This window comes from Rattus norvegicus, chromosome 3 (genome assembly GCF_021556685.1).
Source record: "Rattus norvegicus strain SHRSP/BbbUtx chromosome 3, alternate assembly SHRSP_T2T, whole genome shotgun sequence".
NCBI lineage: Eukaryota > Metazoa > Chordata > Mammalia > Rodentia > Muridae > Rattus > Rattus norvegicus.
The window spans coordinates 70,400,986-70,424,453 of record NC_141536.1 but is presented as its reverse complement, the minus strand read 5'-3'; the positions used below and the strand labels follow the sequence as shown (position 1 = coordinate 70,424,453).

Here is a 23,468-nt window from a genome sequence, read left to right as displayed (position 1 = left end):
CTCCTCTAGCACTTTTCTATCTCACTTCCTCCTTTTTCTCACTCCCTCCTCTCTCATCCCTCCACCGCTATAACTAGTCACAGTCCCCATACCCCTTCCTACTCCCTCTCCCACCAGTTTCCTCTCTCCATTTACCTCCTATCACTATTTTATTTCCTTTTTTGAGTGAGATTCACACATCCTATATGAGCCCTCCTTACTACTCATTTTTCAGTGGGTCTCTGGATTGTAGCATGGTTATCCTGTGCTTTATGCACAGCATGGTCCTATTATGAGTACATATCATGTATGTCTTTCTGAATTTCACTCAAGTTGCCATTCTCAAATTCTATTCATTTGCCTGCACATTTCCTGATGTCTTTGTTTTGAACAGCAGAATAGTATTCCATTGTTTAGATATATCACATTTTCTTTATCCATTCTTCAGTTGAGGGACATCTAGGTTGTTTTCAGTTTCTGATTATTATAAATAACACTGAAATGAACATAATTGGACTAATGATCCCATGATTTCTAGAGAATATAAAATATCTATTCAAAGCCCTCTAACTTTTGGAATCTGTTGAGAAGGTTTATAATTCTGATAGGCTTGCCTTTATAGCTTACCTGGCCTTGTTCCCTTTCAGCTTTTAATATCCTTTATTTTTATGTAGATTTTGTGTTTTGATTATTATATGGCAGGAGAAATTTCTTATATGTTTCTAAGCATCTATTTCTTTACCTGGGGGAAATTTTCTTCTATGATTTGTTGAAAATGTTTTCTGGTTCGTGGAGCTGAGACTCTTGACCTTTTTCTATTTCTATTATCCTTAGATTAGGCCTTTTCATAGTATCCCAGATTTCCTTGGTGTTTTGTGTCACGAATTCTTATATTTGACATTTTTATTGACTAATGTGTTGCATCTTTTACTTCTGAGATTTTCTCTTCCATCTCTTGTATTCTGTTGGTTATGCGTGCAATTACTATTCCTGTTCTTTTCTCTAAGTTTTCCATCTCCAGAATTTCCTCAGATTGTGTTTTCTTTATTGTTTCTATTTCCATCTTCAGATCTTGAGCAGTTTTATTCATTTCCTTCACCTATTTAATTGTATTTTCCTGTAATTTTTAAGGTATTATTGGTTTTCTCTTTAAAGCTTGTACCTGTTTAACTTTGTTATCCTGTATGTTTTGAGGGATCTATTCATTTCCTCTTTAAAGGTATCTATCATTTTTATAAGGTTGGATTTGAGGTCATTTTCTTGTGCTTCAGTTGTGTTATTATATCCAGCACTTATTGTAGTGATATACCTTTGCTCCATATGTGCCCTATTGCCCTGACTCTTCTTTCTCCTTTTATGCTAACCTTTCGCCATAAAGGTTGTCCCTTGATGTTCCTGGTCTACCAGATATAGGAAAATAGGGTTTAATCTGGATGTGCCCATGCAGCAAGTCACCTGTGGGCAGCTTTTAACTGGATTTTCTTTGTATAGCAGTCTTGGATGTTTCTTGTTAGGCATGCCTGATGGAGTGGTGGCCAGACAATGGAGAGAAGAGGGAAAGTCTACAGCATGCTCAGAGCAGCTGGTCATATCCCAGGGGACAGGGATGAGAATTGGGGTTATGGAATCTAATCTGGTTGTCTGACAGAGGCCAGAAGAGCAGTGATCAGGCAATGGATCTGTTATGACAATATAACAAAGTGTGCTTTTGTGATTCTCCTTCGTGCTCTTTCCTGTAATCCCTGCTGCTCTAGTTAACCCCACGTATTTCCATCACTGAGATCTTTTCTCTTTTTTTCATACCCCACATATCATTTTGCTTAGTTTCCTCATCCTTTGCTATGAATTTACATAAATTAATGCCATAAGGTGGGAAACATACAATTCTCACTGCATAAAATATATAGGTTCACAAATAAAAAGAAATCAACTAGAATTTACACTTTAAATATACCTCTTTATAATGACTTTTATTGGCCTTTAATAATTTAATATTTACTTCCTATCACACTATAAATAAAAAAAGAATCATAAATATCAGCAATGTCTTTCAGTGTCATTCATTTTATGTTCATAACAGAATTTCATTCTTCATTATTGAAATCCACTCTGTCTGTGTATGTGTGTGCGTGTTTTCTGTATTCATGCTTTGATGACAACTTAAATTGTTTCTATTTCTTATATAATTTGAACTGTATGTACTATCATGAGCATGGATATGTATTATATTTTGTGCAATAAGCCAAACACTAAAATATGACGATCTTCCTCAAATGAGGAAATTAAAAATAATTTTTATACTGAAAGTAGAAAACATATTACCTGGTGTAAAGAAGGGGGTCATACCAGAGTTGTAATAGGAGGCTGTATTTAGTCAATGCATTTGTATATTAAAATAATATCTAATCCCTTTAGTATCTGTCATTATTAGGTGCTAATTAAAACCAAAGAAAAGTAATGAATCGACTGTAATTTCTATGCTTAGTATTCAGGTTTGCAAGAATTTATGCTTAATTATATTGAGGGTGAAGTGCCTTGTGTGTAATCACCCACACTTTTAAAATTTATGTTAATGATCTCCTGATTTAACCCTTAAGGCAAAGAACATGCCCAGAGATTCATAAAATGTTTTGGACATAAAGAGTTGTTGATGATAAATTCTTCCAAGAATTATATGATTTTTTTCAACATAAAGAGCTATTTGTTGAAAAAGAAAAAAAAACGTTTAAAATCCTTACCTAATTTCCAAAGTCAGACTAAAAGACACTAATAATTTAACACAGAAAGACATACTGACATTGATTAATTACAGTGACAGTATTAAAAGTTATCAGAACCTTTGAAAAAACACTATGTTAAAGGCAAATCTATAGCTATATTCTGCAGAGACAGGAACATTTTGAATTTCTCTCCCACTGGAATACACACTCTCATTTCTTTTGATAACCTTATTTTCTTATTCTCTGGAGTAAGAGCCTCTAGGAGAGAGATACAAACAAAACCATGCAGCCAACTACTCTGTTCACCCATTATGAGGAGAAACAGAAGAACATCCTACCTGGGTAGGTTGAAAAAGTATCGGTGTGAATTAGAACAGGATGAAATTAAATACAACACAAAACCATGGTTTGCAATAAAGTGGGGTTCATTTTGTTAGATACTGACAAGATTGTTTTCTCTGCTTAGGTATTGTATAAGGTAAAAATTATAATATAAAACATGTCAAGTATAATTTCATAAGATAAATAACCCATTAGTGAGCTATAAGTTAGGGAAGACAATGCTCTCAATAAACCAATTTATAATTTGGAACTGTATTTTATCCTTGATGTACCTATAGATTTACTTCAGACTAACAATGAATAATTAGACAAATGTCATTATAATACCTCTAGATAGTCTTTGCAGAAAAAGAATGTGCCTCAAATATACAGGTAAGAACTACTCAAAACTCTTATTTTACTATAGTATTTACTTTTATGGAGTAATTTTAGACACAGTAAAATAATTTATAAGTTTTCATAAGAAAATTATTTTTAGAGAAAAGTTAATAGAGAAAGGGAGTGTATAGGATAAGAATAAAGTAGCAAAAGAAAAATGTGATATTATTTAGATATGCAAAACCTCAATTATGAAACTTAGGCAGTGTTGATAAAGAAAATAAAGACTTCTCAACTTCAAGTGCAACAAGAAGATAATAAGTTCACTGCACAGCTCAAATCTTCTTTTAAAAATAAGACATTAAGAGACATGTAAAAGGACATGACTTATAAATTGATGCATAAAAATGTCCAGATCTCTTGGAAAACAAATATAAATGCTATTCCAGATAATACTATTAAATTACAAAACTAGCCATTTCCTTTTGCTTTCTCCTTGGCTTATACTTTAGAGATTATATAAGATGGTCCACATGTACGACCCCAGCCTTTGGGAGACCTCGGTCTAAAAATCCCGAGTTGGGACTTGCATGGACTAAACAGAAAGATCTTCTCTCATAAGAAGCCAATAAAACAATTAAAGAATAGTTAGAGATGTTCCTATGTCCTTCACAAATATAGCCTGTATACAATTTAGACTTTCAGGAGTAGAAAAACACAATATATTCAGTTGAGAACATGAGTGTGCGTCTTGAGTATGAAATAATTTTAAGATATGATGATACTGAAAACAATTGTTTGATGTTATTTCACTTGATTTTATTTTATCTTGGACTTTTCATTTTTAAGATAACCGTATTGTAGGGTATTCATATTAAGACTTAGCAAAACAAAAAGAAGCCCAGGAACACATTTGAGGGCCTTCCACAATGTTATCTACTTTCAATTTTGCATTATGAATATAGCTTTAAGGTAGCATTGTAAGCTAGACTATGTATATAAAATAAATTAATTGAATACATAAGAGAAAATATGAAACTGTATTTGTAACAATACTGGAGCAATAAAGCACTTTAAAAGTATGTATTAGAGTATGTTCATCATACAGGTCATGTGTTTCCTAATGACAATTCTATCCCAGTGTAGCATATAATTTAACATATCCATTGATATTTGTCGCTTTTACTTTTTTCCCATTCTATTCCCAGATAGTTCTTTTTACCTTTACATGTGGGCATATGAACTTATATATGCTCAACTACAAAGACAAGATGAAACTCTAAGAGAGTTGTAACTGCTCAAGAGGTTGTATACCTTGTAAATATATTTCATAAATCATGACTAAGACATTTCAACAAAGAAATATTTGCTCGGAAATGTACCGAGCAAAATCTTTGAACCAAAAGTGGCCTCATGTGGACTCTTTTAATGCCCTGTTTTTAAATAAATGAGTGATTTAATAAAAAAATAGAGAAATATCCATTTTATCTATATAAAATGTGTTTTGTCTTTTTTATTGCCTGATGACTTCAAACTTCTTTCTCTTTGTTCTTTCAAGACAGAATTCTTCTCTGTAGCTCTGGCTGTCCTGGAACATTCTCTTTCGAACTGGATAGCCTCCAATTGAGAGATCCTCCTGTCTCTTCCTCCCGAGTGCTGGATTTAAATGCATGCACCTCCATATACAAGAGTCATTTCCTCTCAACTCTCTCCTTACTATCCCTCTCATCTCCCCCACTGGCACCTGTTTTCAGTGGGTCCACTTTCCATTCATATTTTCTTTTTGTGTGTGGTGAACTGAGATAAATTAGAGCTGGTTGTGTGAGATTAGGTGGAGAGTTATTCACTAAAGAAGAATAATTTATCTGTGGCAACACCACCAAAGAAAGTAAAACCCCTCCCACAACAGGAATTAATTGCTTCTGACTCCTCGTGTTATCTACCCCATATTTAGCATCCCAGTACCATAACAGTCTCTACAGTATTGAAAAAATCAGGACAAAATATCTTTTTCAGAGACAGTAAAGTACAAAGAAGGCCTTGTACTATGTAAATTATAAATACATCATTTGGATTTTTCTTTACTCCTCCTACAGATGTCCTGACAACTCATGGCTCAGATAAATTGCACCCAGGTAACAGAGTTCATTCTCATGGGCCTCACAGATCGCAAGGAGTTGAAGATGCCTCTCTTTGTGGTATTCTTATTCATTTATCTTTTCACAGCAATAGGCAACCTGGGACTGATCCTGGTCATTAGAACAGATGCAAGACTCAACACACCCATGTACTTCTTCCTCAGCAACCTGGCTTTTGTTGATTTCTGCTACTCATCTGTCATTACACCCAAGATGCTTGGGAATTTCTTGTACAGACATAATTTCATATCCTTCAATGCATGTGCTGCCCAGTTAGGTTGCTTTCTCACATTTATGGTATCAGAGTGCTTGCTGCTAGCTTCCATGGCATATGATAGATACGCAGCCATTTGTAACCCTCTACTCTATATGGTTACAATGTCCCCTGGAATCTGCATTCAGCTTGTAGTTGTGCCCTATAGCTATAGTTTCCTCATGGCATTGATTCACACTCTTCTAACCTTCCGACTATCCTATTGCCACTCCAATATCATCAATCATTTCTACTGTGATGACATGCCTTTACTCAGGCTAACTTGCTCAGATACTCACTACAAACAGCTGTCTATTTTGGCCTGCGCTGGAATCACATTCATTTCCTCTGTTCTGATTGTTTCTGTATCCTACATGTTCATTATTTCTGCCATTCTGAGGATGCGTTCAGCTGAAGGAAGACGTAAAGCCTTTTCCACCTGCAGCTCTCACATGATGGCTGTGAGCATATTCTATGGAACTCTTATCTTTATGTACTTACAGCCGAGTTCTGACCACTCTCTTGATACAGATAAGATGGCCTCTGTCTTCTACACAGTGATCATCCCCATGCTGAATCCTTTAATCTACAGCCTCAGGAACAAGGATGTGAAAGATGCCCTGAAGAAACTCTTGGACAATAAAAACCACACTTCTATATTTAGAGAACTAAGAAAATGATTTTAATAGATTTTCATTCTAATCTTTCCTCCCCAATATTAGTAAAATGAATTTAATGTAATACACTTAATTTGTGTTCCATCATTTCTACATCCTCTCTTTCTCTCTATCTCTCTCTCCCTCCCCCTCCCTCTCTCTATCTTTTCTTCTACTGAAAATAGATAACTTTTCATATAATTTATTTTGATTTCAGTTTCCTCACTCTTTACTCCTCCCAATTCTTCTCCACATCCCCTTTTATCTTGATCAAACTACTCTCTGTCTCTTATTAGAACACAAATAGGCAACAAAAAGAAAATAATGAAAGAAAAACAAACAAATTGGAACAGGAAAAAACAAAAGAGCACACGCAAAAAAAGAACCCAAGAAGAGGCACAAGAAACAGATAGAGAGATACACTCATTCTCCTGCTTAGAACTCCCATAAAAAGACAAAACAAGAAGCCATAGCACATACACAAAACCTTTAGTGTAAAGAAAGAATTATAAAAATAATACTCAACTAAAAATAAAAATAATATCTCAATCAAATTCCTCCAAATCAGGACTCAAACAACCCCACGGAAAAGGAAACTGCAAGAGTGTAAGAGTCAGAGAGGATGGCGCATTCCAAGTAAACAAGGTTTTCTAGACACAAAAGAGCTGGCACACATATCTACTCACAGAGACTGAAGCAGCGTGAAGGTCATGCATGATTCTGCACCAGATGGGGCCCTAGAGCTGAAAGAAATACTGGACACAATCCTCCATCTCTATCCTGGAAGCCATCTCCAACAGATTATAACTTGCAAATGAAAAATTAGTTCTCTCCAAGGGAATCTCACTGGGGAAACAAATCTTAAGGATAGGCCACATGCCCAGAAGTAGATGACCAAAAGAAAATGAACTCAGTGGTGCCTTGGATGGTCATTGTCTTATAATTTCATATTGATGCTTTTAAATTTTCATCTCTACCCTTTTGTAGACATCTTTTATTTCCTCTGGCTTGAAAATAATGACTGCAGCACTTTTTAGAGGTAATTTTAAGGGAAAGGTATTTTACCTGTTGACTTCCCAATGTTTTTATTGTTTGTTTGTTTGTTTGTTTTGTTTAAGAGGATCTGTGTTTCTTGGAGACAACCAATAAATTAATCTTGTTTTTCTCCCTTCTCCTCTATCTCTTAATTTCTTTCTTTTCCCTTTCCCATGATTATCTCTGAGCCTTAGCAATATTAGTATAACTGGCCTGTTTAGGATGCTATTTTCTTTTCTTAGCGTCCTTAGCAATGTGTCAGTACATTTGTTATCATTCATTGCAAAGAGAAGTTTCTCTGACTAATGATGAAGGTAGTATTTGTCTGTGAATATCAAAATAAACATTCAGAAGGCAAATCTGTACATAACAATTTAGTTTTCAAACTATAGGGATGTTTTTGTCTCGAGGCCTTAAGAGGTTCTCAGATGTGCGATTTGTTTTGTTTTGCTTTGCTTTCTTTGTGTAGACAGTGCCAAACATCAATTACCTATGGTGAAATATGTTTGAAATACAGCCAGAGAATCAGTAGTTAACCCTGTAATAGTTCTTTTATTAAAGTACCAATGGATATACCTTGCCTGGTAGATTGGTCTTTTAGTTTCTTGCATTCAAATCTGAGGAAGACAATTGACACAGTTTTTCTGAAGTGACTATTTTTGTGTAAGTTCTAAACATATTTTGGTTCCTAGAGTACCAAAATACTATAATTCAAGTGTTTGTCATTTAGATCATCTTTTCCTAATTTTACCTCTGATTCTTGAACCTAACTCTTTTACAACCTAACACTCTCTTCACCCTGTACCTAATTTGAGTTCTCTTTTAGTTTTTTAGTGGCTCACAGAATCTTATCTATACTACCCATCAACTCATAGGTATACCATCATCCAAGAGAGCATGATATGCCCATCAGAGGCCACAATCTTAAAGAAAACTGGCTCTTCACCACTCAGTCACTCCATTTCCCCATCCTTCCATCTCTGTCTCCCTCAGAAGTCATCAACTGTCAATAGATCTTCAGTTATTAATGAGGGCATATGATCCCTACCCCCGAGACTCTCTAGTATTTACTAACTAAATCTTCTACAGGTTCTATGCAGGGAAACATGCCTACTGTAGGTTTACTAGTACAGGGATTACATCACATGCCAAGGCATCGTTTTTATTCCACTCCACCCTGACATCTAAGTGTTAATTGTATGGAAGCATGCAATCATAAAAGCCCCCTTTTCTCTATTTCTTTACATTTCTCTTTTATATCAAGTGTATCAGAATAATTTTCAAACTCAGATAGATAATTGAACTCTCCATAATTATACAGATCACATATTTTCATCATTAAAGAAAAAAAACTAATGTATCATTATAATAACTCTATTATACATATATATTATAAGACTAACTGTTAATGAATATTTTAAAAAAGATTTTGAACCTTCTTTTTAGGATGATATTAAAAATTTTGCCTTTCCTCAACCATACACAAAGAACTATAATCAATTAAAGAAAGCTGAGAGCAGAAAAGAATGGTTTCCCTAGGGAAGAACACATCAATTGATTATCCAGTGTCACTTGGTTAGTCCTGAAAATATGCATATAAGTAATCTAGACCAAATGGTTATTTTTTAGAAATGTACATATATGCATGTAGTAACAACTAATAAAAAATGCCATGAATCAGAAGGAACAGTAAATGGGAGGGTCAGAAAGAAGGAAAAGGAAGGGGGAAATGTATTTATATTATAATCTCAAAATTATTTTAAATTTGTTTGTGAAGATAGAATGTCAGTTTAGTCTGTATAAATATCTGTAAATCATTTTATATGAAAAAAAATTGTAAGGTGTTTATGCTTGTGCATGTGTGTGCAAATCTACTGGAAAAGTTGGTGCTGGTGATTATGAGTGTTATGTATTCCCATGAACTATTGTCCAAAGTGGGAGAAGAATCTACTCTATACTGGCCAATCTCACATCTACTTGACATACAAACTAGAGTTATCTGAAATGGGGTAACCAAAATTGAGGAAATGTCTTCATAAAATTCAGTTGAGAGGGATATTCCTAATTAGTGATTGAATCAAATAAAGTTCATCCCCAACTTTCTTTTGGTTATGATATTTCATCATAGCAATAGTGACCCTAAATAAGACACTCCTGTGATTTGACTCAACCAAGTTAAAAGTCTTGAGAATGATGAAAGACATAGGGGAAAGAAGGGAGATGAAGCCTTATGCTGGATGCATGTACACTGAGAACCAAGACCCTCTTAAGACTAAGAGCAGTGTAGCTTCAAGGTGTAACACTTGAATTTTAAAATCCTCAGCACAAAGGTCAGAGGAAGGTGAGTGGGCTAGACCAAAAGGGAGAAAATGAGTCTTTCTTCTCCTTGTGCTGTCCAATCTTAAAAGTTGCAATGTGTCTTGAACTAACATGAAATCATGATTTTCTTGCCTTAGCATGCAAGCTGCTAAGGTTGGTGGTCAGTCCCACCATCATAGTTTCCTCAGTTTTTGTTATGTTCAAATCCTCCAGCAGTAGAATGAGGTATTCCTACACAAGTGCAGAGTACAAGTATTTCATAGTATTCCAAATAAATCTTTTCTAGAAATATTCACATGAGAGAGACAGAGAGTTAGAAAGATGGAGAGACAGAAAATATCCTTTTCTAGACACTGAAGCTCTCCCTTAACAAAATGAGTCTTCACATAAAGTAAACTACAAACAGATTCCTGTGTTAAGGTATTGTGTCTTTTACATGCACTACATATATATCTGTGGGAGGTAAAGCAGTGTTTGAGAAACCATTCTGAACCTTCTCAACATTGAGTGATTTCAATTGCTGAGATTTGTATTTGAAATATATTTATTTTTATTTTTTTTAGAAATTTCAAGCATTTATACAATGTGTTTCCTTATTATCTGTTCCCATCTGCTAACCTTTAACTCCTCTAAGACATTCACAACAAACTCTCATGCTATACAAATTCTGCCTTAATATATGTTTATTTATTTATTTAATATGCTTTCCCCCTATACTTCCTGATATTAACAAGAGAGCTTCTTTAAAGTCTCCATTAGTGACTGAAAAATCTGATTTAAGAACATAGGCATAAACACTATTATGCTATGTTTCTATTTTCAATGAATTGACACCTTTCCATTTTCATAATACCATAGAAGTCCAGCAAACTTATAAGCCTCAGGAAGCTCAAATGTGCTAAGTAGGCATTTTGTCCATCAATTCTACAAGAGTAGTAAGCAATGACCAAGGAAAATGGACTACTTCTTAATGTTGCCACTGTGTATTGTTGTGTTTAGGAATTTCTAAAATAAGGTACCTAGACTTGATTAGCCAAACTTGGATGCAGATATTTCAGGACATAATTTGTATTTTTTTTAAATCATGACTACATAAATGGTCTTCTTTGTCCATTGCACTGTGGTCAGTCAATGAACAATTAGTAGAATGTTCAATCTGTATGAGCCAATAGAGCGTTCATTCTTGTGCTAATGTTATTCATCTGTTTGAAATACTGAAAACTGTTGACATTCAACCTGGATCTAACCAATTATTTCTGCTTATGAATCACTAGGGTGTGTTTGTTCAACTTAACAGACAATTAGTGATATGAGTAGCTGAACCCTCTCTTTCAAGTCATATATAAGAAAAAATTTACTGAGTGGGTGGGTATATTTCTTTCTTCTACTGGGATCATAATGTGATGTAGGAAAGGACTACTCTCTTCACTGGGTATAGGCAGTTACTTCTCAGTATATGAATATTTTCAAAATAAAAACTAGTGGATTTAAAACAAACTATTTCACATATGGCTCATCTTTAATTAATTGTGTAAATGGGTACTATTGCTATTGGCTACTTTATTTTATTGAAATACAAAAGTCATATTACATATATTTATTGCTGAAGGAAGTTCATATTATAGAGCAAAAACATGACCTCATAATTTAGGTTTCTAACTTCTTATCAAAACTGGGAGACAAGGGAATTGTCTTCCTCATGTCAAAAGTTTATCTGGTCTTATCACTTAGAAATTTTAAGCTCTCTGAGGAAGCTAACTTGTCTTTCTTTATGCCCTCAATATAGAATGATAAGATAAACCTGAGGTTCTTGTCTATCTGAAGTTATTATTGGACTTCCTAAAATACTGAAGCCTCAAATGCATTTTATCTGAAATGATAAGAAAACAAGTTTTGCAGTTTCTTGTCTCTTATCTAATAAAGGATTTTGCATTGTAATCTGTTTTCTTATCTTAGAGATGTTTTTATTGCACTTGAACCACAATAAAAACACCATAAAATAAGGCTGTCCCACAGCCTTTTGTACTTTAAGTCCTGCCCTGAGAGAGCTAGCTGCTCTCCCAGGAGTGGTCTCATTCCTAAGATCACAGGATCAAAGGCACACAGAAGGAAAAAGTTCCAGTCAGAGACAGCAAGGCAAATTAACACCAGAGATAACTAGATACTGAGAGGCAAGCACAAAAACATTAGTAACAGAAACCAAGGCTACTTGGAATCAACAGAACCCAGTTCTCCTACTACAGCAAGTCCTGGATACCCCATCACACCAGAAAACAAAGATTTGGATCTAAAATCACATCTTGTGATGATGATAAAGACTTTTAGGAAGGACATAAATAATTCCCTTAAAGAAATACAAGGGAGCACAGGTAAACAAGTAGAAGCCTTTAAGAGGAAACACAAAAATCCCTTAAAGAATTACAGGAAAACACAGCAGAATCAGGAGAAGGAATTGAATAAAACCATCCAGTATTTTTTTAAATTTTTTATTAGATATATTTCTTTACTTACATTTCAAATGTTATTCCCCTCCCCAGTTTCCTGTTCATAAGCCCCCATTCCCTACCCTCCCCCAACCACCCAGGATTTAAAAGTGGAAATAGAAACAATAAAGAAAGCACAAAGGGAAACAACCCTGGAGAGAAAACCTAGGAAACAGATCAGGATTCATAAATGCAAGCATCATTAACAAAACACAAGAGAAAGAAGAGAGAATCTTAGGGGCAGAGGATACCATAGGAAACATTCAAACAAAAGCATAAGAAAAATGCAAAAAGCAAAAAGCTCATAATGCAAAACATTCAGGAAATGCAGAACACAAAGAGAAGACCAAATCTAAGGAAAATAGGTAGAGAAGAGAGCTAAGATGCCCAACTTAAAGGGCCAGTAAATATCTTCAATAAAATTACAGAAGAAAATTTCCCTAACCTAAAGAAAGAGATGCTGATGAGCATACAAGAAGCCTACGGAAATCCAAATAGACTCGATCAGAAAAGAAACTGCTTCCATCACATAATGACCAAAGCACTAAGTGCACAAAACAAAGAAAGAATATTAAAAGGGAAAAGGTCCAAGTAACAAATAAAGGCAGACCTATCAGAATTACACCAAACTTTTCACAACAGAAAATGAAAGCAAGACGATCCTGGGCAGATGTTATACATACCCTAAGAGAATGCAAATGCCAGCTCAGGCTACTATACCCAGAAAAACTCTTAATTAACATAGGTAGGGAAAAAGATCTTCTAAGACAAAACCAAATTTACACAATATCTTTACAAAAATCCAGCCCTGCAAGGAATAATTGTGGAAAAACTCCAACACAAGGAGAGAAAATACACCCTAGAAAAAGCAAGAAAGTTATCTTCTTTCAACAAACCCAAAAAAATATAGCCAGACAAACATAATTCTACCTCTAACAACAAAAATAATAGGAAGCACCAATCACTTTTTCTTTATATCTCTCAACATCAATGGCCTCAATTTTCCAATAAAATTGCCTGGATACTTAAACAGGACCCAGCATTTTGCTGCATACAGGAAAAGCACTTCAGTTACAAAGACATTACCTCAGAGTAAAAGGCTAGGAAAATTTTTTCCAAGCAAATGGTCCAAAGAAACAATCTGGAGTAGCCATTCTAATATTAAATAAAGTTTATCTTCATCCAAATGTTATCAAAAAAGATAAGGAAGGACACTTCATATTCACCGAAGGAAAAATCTACCAATATGTACTCTCAATTCTGAATATCTATGCTCCACAGGCAAGGGTACCCTCTTTAATAAAAGAAACCTTATACAGCTCAAGTCACACATTGCCCCTCACACAATAATAGTGGGAGACTTCAACACCCCACTCCTCTCATTGATGGACAGATCATGGAAACAAATACTAAAGAGAGACACAGTGAAACTAGCAGAAGTTATGAACCAAATGGATTTTACAGTTATCTGAGGAGCATTTCATCCTAAAACAAAAGAATATAACTTCTTCTTAGTACCTCATGGTACTGTCTCCAAAATTGACCATATAATCAGTCACAAAACAGTCCTCAACAGATATAAGAAGATTGAAATAGTCCCATGTGTCCTACCAGACCACCACAGATTAAAGCTGGTTTTCAATAACAACAAAACACCATAAAACCCACAGCCTGATGTAAGCTGAACAATGCCCTACTTAATGATAACTTGGTCACAGAAGAAATAAAAAACAAAAATAAAAACTTTTTATAATTGAACGAAAATTAAGGCACAATATCCCCCAAACTTGTGGAACACAATGAAAGCAGTGCTAAGAAGAAAACTCATAGCTCTGAGTGCCTCCATAAAGAAACTGGAGAGAGAAAACAGTAGGTGTTTGACAGCACACCTGAAAGCTCTAGAACAAAAAGAACCTAATACAGCAAAGTGGGTTAGATGGCAGGAAATAATCAAACTCAGAGCTAAAATCAACCATGTAGAAAGCAAAATAACTATACAAAAAAATCAATAAAACCATGAGCTGTTTTGGTTTTTTTGTTTTTGTTTTTTGCTTTGCTTTGTTTTGTTTTGTTTTTTGAGAAAGTCAAGAAGATAGATACATCTTTACCCAGACTAACCAGAGGGCACAGGGACATTATTCAAATTAACAAAATCAGAAATGAAAAGGGAGACATAACAACAAAAGCTGAAAAATTTTAAAAAATCATCAGATCCTATGCTCAAAAACACTGGAAAATCTGAATGAAATGGACAATTTTCCAGACAGATATCAAGTACCAGAGTTAAATCAGGGTCCGATAAGCAACTTAAACAGTCTCATAACCCCTAAAGAAATAGAGCAGTCATTAAAAGTCTCCCAACCCAAAAAGATCCAGGACCAGATGAGTTTAATGCAAAATTCTATCAGACCTTCAACAAAGACCTAATACCAACACTTTTCAAACTATTCCACAAAATAAAAACAAAACGCTACCCAATCCATTCTTTGAAGCTACAATATGCTTATACCTGAACCACAGAACTTCCAACCAATTTCATATATATATATATATATATATATATATATATATATATATATGGCAAAAATACTCATTAAATTCTTGCAGACTGAATTCATGAACACTTCAGAATGATGATTCACGATGGACAAGCAGGCTTTATCCAAGAGATGCAGGGATGGTTCTATATATACTGAAATCCATCAATGTAATCTAATATATAAACAAACACAAAGAAAAAAAGCTACATGATCATCTCCTTAGATGCTGAGAAAGCATCTGACAAAATTCAACACGCCTTCATGGTAAAAGCCTTGGAAAGATCAGGAAATCAAAGCCCATACCTAAACATAGTAAAAGCAATATACAGCAAACCAGTAGCCAAAATCAAACTAAATGGAGAGAAACTTGTAGCAATCCCACAAAATTCAGACAAGGCTGCTCACTCTTTCCCTACCTATTCAATATAGTATACTAATTCCTAACCAAAGCAATTATACAACAAAAGGAGGTCAAAGAGATACAAATTGGAAAGTAAGAAGTCAAAATATCTCGATTTGAAGATGATGTGAAAGTATAATTAAGTGACCCCAAAATTTCACAAGAGAACTCCTAAACCTGATAAACAACTTCAGCAAAGTGGCTGGATTTAAAATTAACTCAAACAAATCAATAGCCTTCCTATAGTAAAAGGATAAACACTGTGAGAACAAAATTGAGGAAAAAACACCCTTCACAATAGTCACAAATAATATAAAACACCTTGATGTGAAACTAACAAGCAAGTGAAAGATCTGTATGACAAGAACTTCAAGTCCGTGAAGAAAGAAATCCAAGAAGATCTCAAAAGATGGAAAAATCTCCTATGCTTATGGCTTGGCAAAGTTAATATAGTAAAAATGGCCATCTTGCCTAAAGCAATCTACAGATTCAGTGCAATCTCCATCAAATGTCCCACTCAATTCTTCATAGAGTTAGAAATAGCAATTTGCAAATTCATTTAGAATAACAAATAACCCAGGTTAGCGAAAACTATTCTCAACAATAAAAGAACTTCTAAAAGCACCATCATCCCTTACCTCAAGCTGTATTACAGACCAATAGTGATAAAAACTTCATGGTATGGGTACAGTGACTGGCAGGTCAATGAATGGGATAAAACTGAAGACCTGCAAATGAACCCACACACCTATGGTTGCTTGATCTTTGACAAAGGAGCTAAAACCATCCAGTGGATAAAAGACAGCATTTTCCATAAATGGTGCTGGTTCTACTGGGTGGTCAACATGTAGAAGAAAGCACATCTATCTATTCTTATCCCCTTGCACAAAACTCAAGTACAAGTAGATCCAGGGCATCCATATGAAACCAGATACACTGAAACTAGTAGAAGAGAACATGGGGAAGAGCCTTGAACACATTGGCACAGGGGAAAATTTCCTGAACAAACCACCAATGTAAGAGAATGCCAGGGCAATGAGGGATGTACAAGTGCGTGGGAGGGGAACATATTCACAGATGCAGGGGGAGGGAGGATTTCCAGAGGGAAAGCCTGGAAACAGGTTGACATTTGAAAGGTAAATACATAAAATAACAAATAAAAAGGAAAAAACATAAGTTTACAGATTAATTAATAAAAATAGGTTTTCTCACTATTATAGAATTCACAGGTTCAACCATGATCAAGGTTCTGTTTAATAAACATAGAGCTTTATGTTTTATAATCCTCTGAGATAGGTTTTTGGGACTAATCTCTTCCAAATTGTATTTATATTTCAAGAATTATCATAAGATAATTCTTATACTTTTTGCAATAAGCATAGAGTGTTACTAAGCAACTAATAATATCACAGTGAAAATCAGAGAAAAATGACAATTCCAAAATTAGAATATTAGAGAAATGATGTAATAAAATAGAGTTTAAGATCTGTGTATTCTCTAAACCAAAGAATTATATTAATTATCTCTCACCTGCCTTGGGATGCCTATGAGACACAAAGTATAATTTTCCTTGATAATCTTTCTTATGTCATTCCTCTAAGTAGATCCTTTGGGATAGATGCACCAATAAAAACCCATAGTTTGTTGGCCTCCAAACACTACTTGCCGAAGAAATAGAACCTCATTTTTTCCAAGTAAGTTCAATAAAGAGGTTTTGACATTAGTGATAAAACAAATATTTTAAAATTGAAGATCATGATAGTCTTCAGACGGAAACATTTTATACTTAAAATGTTTTTGTTCTGAAATAAAACTGTATAAAGTTTATCCTTATTCAATTTTAGTTGTATATGTATTTAATATTATACAAAATGTATAATTAGACTGGATTGTGGAAATACTTGAGATTTCTGAAACCTATCAGATTATTTTGAAAGGGATAGACACATAAAGGAGAGATTGTAATCTATGACAAAATCAATTTTTAAAATTCTGTCTTTCAATATCCATTTTTCGTTAGAAGGCAAGTGTAGATTGGAGGAAAAGTACCTATGCCTAGACTTAAAATTCCATTATTTCTTTCCTCTTTGATAAATCTTAACCAAGAAGAAAATTGTACATCTATCCTTAAAGATGTTTCTTTATATTTTGTATTTCAATAAAGAAGTCAAGTAGTTTTGAAAAAGCGACAAAATTACCAGTGCATGGAATTGTCCTAATTTAATTACTAGCATCAGCTTTTAATTCTATGTTATCATTATAATAAAAATACAGCAGACATGCCAATGCAGACAAAGAAAAGGCAAGGGGTTGGGGATTTAGCTCAGTGGTAGAGCACTTGCCTAGCAAGCACAAGGCCCTGAGTTCGGTCCCCAGCTCCGGAAAAAAAAAAAAAAAAAGAAAAGGCAAGAAGGCCTCTACACATAGAGCTGCAACCACTATAGAAGTGCTAAGAGTAGGAGAAATAGTCTCCCCAGAGAATCATACAGGTTGGTTATCCAGTAACAAATGGTCAGCCTTGAAAACATATACAGACAAAGCAAGTTGTATTTACTTGGGAATATATATATATATATATATATATATATATATATATATATGTATATATATGCATATACATATAACAATAATTAATTAAAATGGAATCCATGAATTTGAAAAAGAGGAAGGAGTCTTATGTAGCAGATATTAAAAGGAAAAAAGGGAAATGAGAAGTGGGAAATGATATCCTGTGTTGTAATTCTAAAAAATAAATGAGTAATAAATAAATGAGCTGACTTTTGTGTAACAAACACAGAGTGACAAGAAAGTTTATTAACATAGACATAGAGTCAGGAATTGTTCAATTTATGTGTATTGAATGGGAAACTACTGAGCATCCATGTTGTAGAAATTCAAAGGATGGGTATACATAATACTTTTCTGATGATACAGTTTCTTATGCTTTTGATTCAATATTAAAAGATATATGATATTCAAGCAAATATATACACAATTTGTAAGTTTTTGTATATAAACTCTTCTTGTTCACAGGATTATAAGTTCAAAGCGGTTGATAAAAGTTCTGGGTGTAAGGAAAAGTGAAACAGTAGTTTATACAAGCAATAAAATATATTATCCCAAGAAACCAGAAAATGGTTAAAGGAAGCCATGAGTGTTTGTGCTCCTGAATTTGGAAGGAAGATTAGTAGGACTTGGGTAGAAAAAAAAAGGGGGGGTAATTAAGCATATATAATGAAGCACTATGAGAGAGTGACTATGCTGAACTTTCATTGAAACATTTTAGCAATGAAAACATGTGATACTGTTAATCTTTGGGATTAGGTGGTTGCATACCAATATATGAGGGTATAATTTTGGATATTTTACAGGTTATATGACAGTTTTTAACATATTTCCAAACCTTGATCATGTCTAAAAATATCCTCCTGTCATCATCATCAAGATTTACAAACACAAGCATAATATTCTTTTTCTTACTTGAAATTGTTTCCTTAAATTGATGATTAGCCATTGTTTGTTCACATCAAAGTAACATATATAAGTCTTAAAAGTCCCTTGCTCTGTATTTTTCTCTGTGCATTTGAAATTCTGTATGCCTGTGCATATAGATAGTTTAGTGCTTATAAGGTAGTTTAGAATTTAGTGCTTCAGTGTGTGTATGTATGTGTGTTTGTACACATGTGCCTGTATGTGAACATGTGTATGTGTACATGTGTGTGTGTGTGTGTGTGTGTGCAGGGGTGTGTGTGTGTGTGTGTGTGTGTGTGTGTGTGCGCGCGGCAGATTTCTCAGAGAATCTAAAGTTCTCAGTGTGAGTTAGACTGACTGGCCAATGATGGCCTTCCATCCTTCTGTGTCTGTGTTAGGAATATGGGTACATACTTAACCCAGACTTGGCTCTAATGTGGGTGCTTAGGATCTGAACTTGAACCTTGCCCAACAAATACTTTAGACATCAAGCCATGTCTAGAAACACCATAATGCAATTCTGTTCCATAAAATAAATTGAAATAAAAACCTTGAAAATAATTATCTATCATATAGTAATTTCTATATAAACATCTCAAACTAAAAAGAAAGAAATTATATTAATCATATGAAACTATTCTGAGTTACTTAAATATGTTAGTCAGAAAAAAAAACAGGAACTGCAAATTGATGTTTGCATAATATTCTCCCGAATTTGAAATAGTCTATAACACCATTTATGTTTTCTCAAATTTGATCTTACTTTTTCAGAGAGAGATCTATAAGAAGATTAACTACCAGGTACAACTGCATATGTTATATTATCTTGTGAATAGGAACATTGTCCAAAAGGACAAGCAAATATATGAAGACTCTGCATTTAAAGTACAACACTGATAAAATAAAGTTGATATACTTTATCTTTTGCATATCATTTAGTGTGAGTCTCTCTCTCTCTCTCTGTGAATATATGTATATTTCTGTATATCAGTCATATAAAAAGCAACAAGACTCTGTAAACATAGCAGAAAATCACTTGGGGAGCAATGACACTTTTTAATTATAGCTATTTAAAATATATGTATAAATGCCATGATCATGAACACGTAATATGTCTTACATACGAAGATTACTTTGTAACTCTTTGCCACAAAAATTGGAGAAATATTTTAGACAAGGAATGGTGGGAATTACTGACCCAGACACTTTATACCCCTTTGACTATAGTCTGTGCTCTTTTCTTATTCATTTCCTCCCTTCTGGTTATGCTTTTTACTTACTGTTTATATTTTCCCGTAGCGGAAATTATAAAAATCCCAGGTCAGGGATTCTATTCCACCTTTGGTTATTGAGTTTCTGGATGAAAGACACACTTACAGCCTTTATAGTTATAATAAACCTCAAACTGCACAATAGCTGGGCAGCTGCCTACCCTCCATGCTGTTAGACTCTACTTTCCTGTTGATAAACCAAGTTATTACTCGCTATTTATTACGTTTCATCTGGGATGCTCTTAATTCCAATTGAGCAGCCCCTCAGAGTCACATTCTCTTGACCCTTAACCCATGGCTGCTTCTCCTTCCACATCTCCTGCACATTCTTCTTCTTCCTCTTCTGCTCAGACACCAAGCTGGGAAAAATCTAAAACCAATCTATGTCTCTTCTGCCCACCTATTAACTGTTGTCATCTCTATTCACCAATCAGAATTAACTTATGGGCAGAGTCACAGGGGCAACTAGCAGACTTCAGGTCATGGTTCCTGACCTATGAATTTAGCATTACAATAGACAGTAAAAGACAAAACCTCAACATTGTTCTCTCTCTCTCTCTCTCTCTCTCTCTCTCTCTCTCTCTCTCTCTCTCTCTCTCGGTTTTGTGCTTTTTTGAGAAGTAGCCCTTTGACTTTCTATATACAAATGAAGGTGAATTTGAATGCCTTATTCCTGCTGCTTTCACCTCTTAAATTCTTGGATTAAAGGCATCAACCACCACAGTTATATCCCTCTGACTATCCTTTTCTTCTATGTGTACTTCGTTTCTGTCCTCTTTAGGAGGAGCTCAGCTGAGGGAAGAGAGGAGGCCATAATGAAAATATTATCATCAGATGTCCTGGACATTGTTTGAAGCCCAGCTCGGAATTCTAAACTTGCTTCAGATACTGAAATGTTCTGGGAACCTTTTATTTATTTGTATAATGGGTATTTTACAACAGACTACTGTCAAAAGCCAAACAGAAATAAATATGCTATAAGCTTTATTATGTCTGATGTCCTGCTACCCATATGCATTACTAAGACTATTACAAACATGTAAGTGACAGAAACCCAGGTATGAGGGCACTAAACTGTAAGTTATCCAGTATGAAGATTGAGGATTGAGGCACAAAGCAATAGTTGGGAGCAAGGGGTCCTTCATAAGCTGATGTCTTTCTCTAAGCAAATTTATTAAGAAATATATCATCCTATGAACTATTTACAGAAGGAGGATTAGGCCAAAACCAGCAGAGGGCTAAAGTAGATGAATTCCAAAGAAAACACAGAATGCTCAGATTGAGAATGCTTAGGACTGATAACCACAACACAGAGGAGAGTCAATTTCCAAGAAAGGATGACCTTGACTACAGGTGCTGACTACAGGCAGATGGGGCTTGCCAATTCTGTGACTGTACAAGGACAAGGACAGAGAATGTAAGTTCTGTTTGCTCTGGGATCAGGACCACTTAGAAAGCATAGGATCTTTCTAATTCTTAACCTGTGGTTATATATCATAATTTTTCTATGGTATATAGTAAAGAATAAAAGAAAAGAACTCTGTATGTTTTCATGGAAACAAAATATAGTTTATGTTACATACATATGTATGGTAATGCCTTTGGAATAAAATCATTTTTATTATATGCATGTTGATATTTGTTTTCAATATTCCAAAAACTAATGTTGAGTGGCAAATAATCAATGGAAACATCAGAAAAAGACTGAACCAGTGAATTGGTTCCTATCCTGCTACCAGTTTAGAGCAAGAGAAACATTTCCAAGAAAATAACCTCCTCATAGTCTTCTATTGCTCTGACTCCAAAAGGGCTAATCAGTTTTAAATTCATCTATAATTTTCATGTTAACAATGTATGTGTTTCACTATATTAACATAAAATATTCTGGTCAAAATGTTGGTTACAATCTTTTCTATTGATTTCTGCATAGATTTTATGAAGATTCATGGCTCAGATAAACTGCTCCCAGGTAACAGAGTTCATTCTTGTGGGCCTCACAGATCGCGAGGAGTTAAAGATGCCCCTGTTTGGGGTATTCTTATTCATCTATCTTTTCACAACATTTGGCAACCTGGGTTTGATTGTGGTCATTAGAACAGACGCAAGACTCCACACACCCATGTACTTCTTCCTCAGCAACCTGGCTTTTGTTGATTTCTGCTACTCATCTGTCATTACACCCAAGATGCTTGGCAATTTCTTGTACAAACAAAATGTGATATCCTTCAATGCATGTGCTGCCCAGTTAGGCTGTTTCCTAGCCTTCATGACAGCTGAATGCTTGCTCCTGGCTTCCATGGCCTATGACAGGTATGTGGCCATTTGTAACCCTCTGCTCTATATGGTCCTAATGTCCCCAGGAATCTGTTTTCAGCTTGTAGCTGCCCCCTATCTCTACAGCTTCTTGGTAGCACTGTTTCACGCCACCCTCACCTTTCGCCTCTGCTATTGTCACTCAAATACCATCAATCATTTCTACTGTGATGACATGCCTCTCCTCAGGCTAACTTGCTCAGACACTCACTCCAAACAGCTATGGATCTTTGTCTGCGCTGGCATCATGTTCATTTCCTCTCTTCTCATTGTGTTTATTTCCTACACATTCATTATTTCTGCCATTCTAAGAATGCGTTCCGCTGAAGGTAGACGCAAGGCTTTCTCGACATGTGGTTCCCACATGCTGGCAGTGACCATTTTCTATGGAACCCTCATTTTTATGTACTTGCAGCCCAGTTCTAACCACTCTCTAGACACAGACAAAATGGCTTCTGTCTTCTACACAGTGATCATCCCCATGTTGAACCCCTTGATCTACAGCTTAAGGAACAAGGAAGTGAAGGATGCTTTGAAGAAATTAATTATTAGTAGAAACCAAATGTTTATGTCATGAAATTAAGAAAATTACTTGATGGACTATGTGTGTTCTATCTTTTTCCAATAAAAGACTACTTATTGATATATGTAATATATGTCTTAATAACATGTCTACTTATTAATATATTATATGTATTTATAGAAAAACATCTTTCCTATACAAGAAATTGTAAATGTAGGATGTGATTTCATATATAAAATTAGATGTAATAATTTGAAACATCTTCTTTCATCTCAAAAATAGGAAACATACAACAACAATAACAACAACAACAACAACAATAATAACAACAACAATAACAGCAACAACAACAACAACAATAACAACAACAACAACAACAACAACAAAACTTTGGGAACTTTGGGTAATAAGACTCAAATTCTCATTTGCCAAAAGAAAAATTACTTAAATTGTCAATCTTTTTCTTTTTGTTTTTAATTATGCTTTTGAGGTTATAACAGACATGGAATATCTCTTTCTACCCTTTGCTCTATTGAAACCATTCCACAAATCCTTCCAAGCACTTCTTCAAATCTATGTCCTCTTTTTTTCACTAATTGCTATTGCAAGTATATGTGTATAAATGTATAGAAATGTTTGTAAATATTACTTGCTTAGTCTGTATAATGTTATTTGCCTTTCTGTTTTCAGGGATGGCTATGTAACCT

General features: G+C 34.6%; 2 protein-coding genes across 2 annotated transcripts; both read left to right on the top strand.

Moving 5' to 3' along the window:
• The first annotated feature begins 5,470 nt into the window (after window positions 1-5,470).
• Window positions 5,471-6,430, top strand: Or8u8 (olfactory receptor family 8 subfamily U member 8). Its single transcript, NM_001000683.1, is given in 1 exon segment — window positions 5,471-6,430. A coding segment is annotated over 1 exon segment (960 nt).
• Window positions 6,431-21,870: 15,440 nt separating this feature from the next.
• Window positions 21,871-22,815, top strand: Or8u9 (olfactory receptor family 8 subfamily U member 9). Its single transcript, NM_001000561.1, has one exon. It carries the CDS (start codon window positions 21,871-21,873, stop codon window positions 22,813-22,815), a length of 945 nt encoding a protein of 314 aa, NP_001000561.1.
• The last annotated feature ends 653 nt before the right edge of the window (window positions 22,816-23,468 follow it).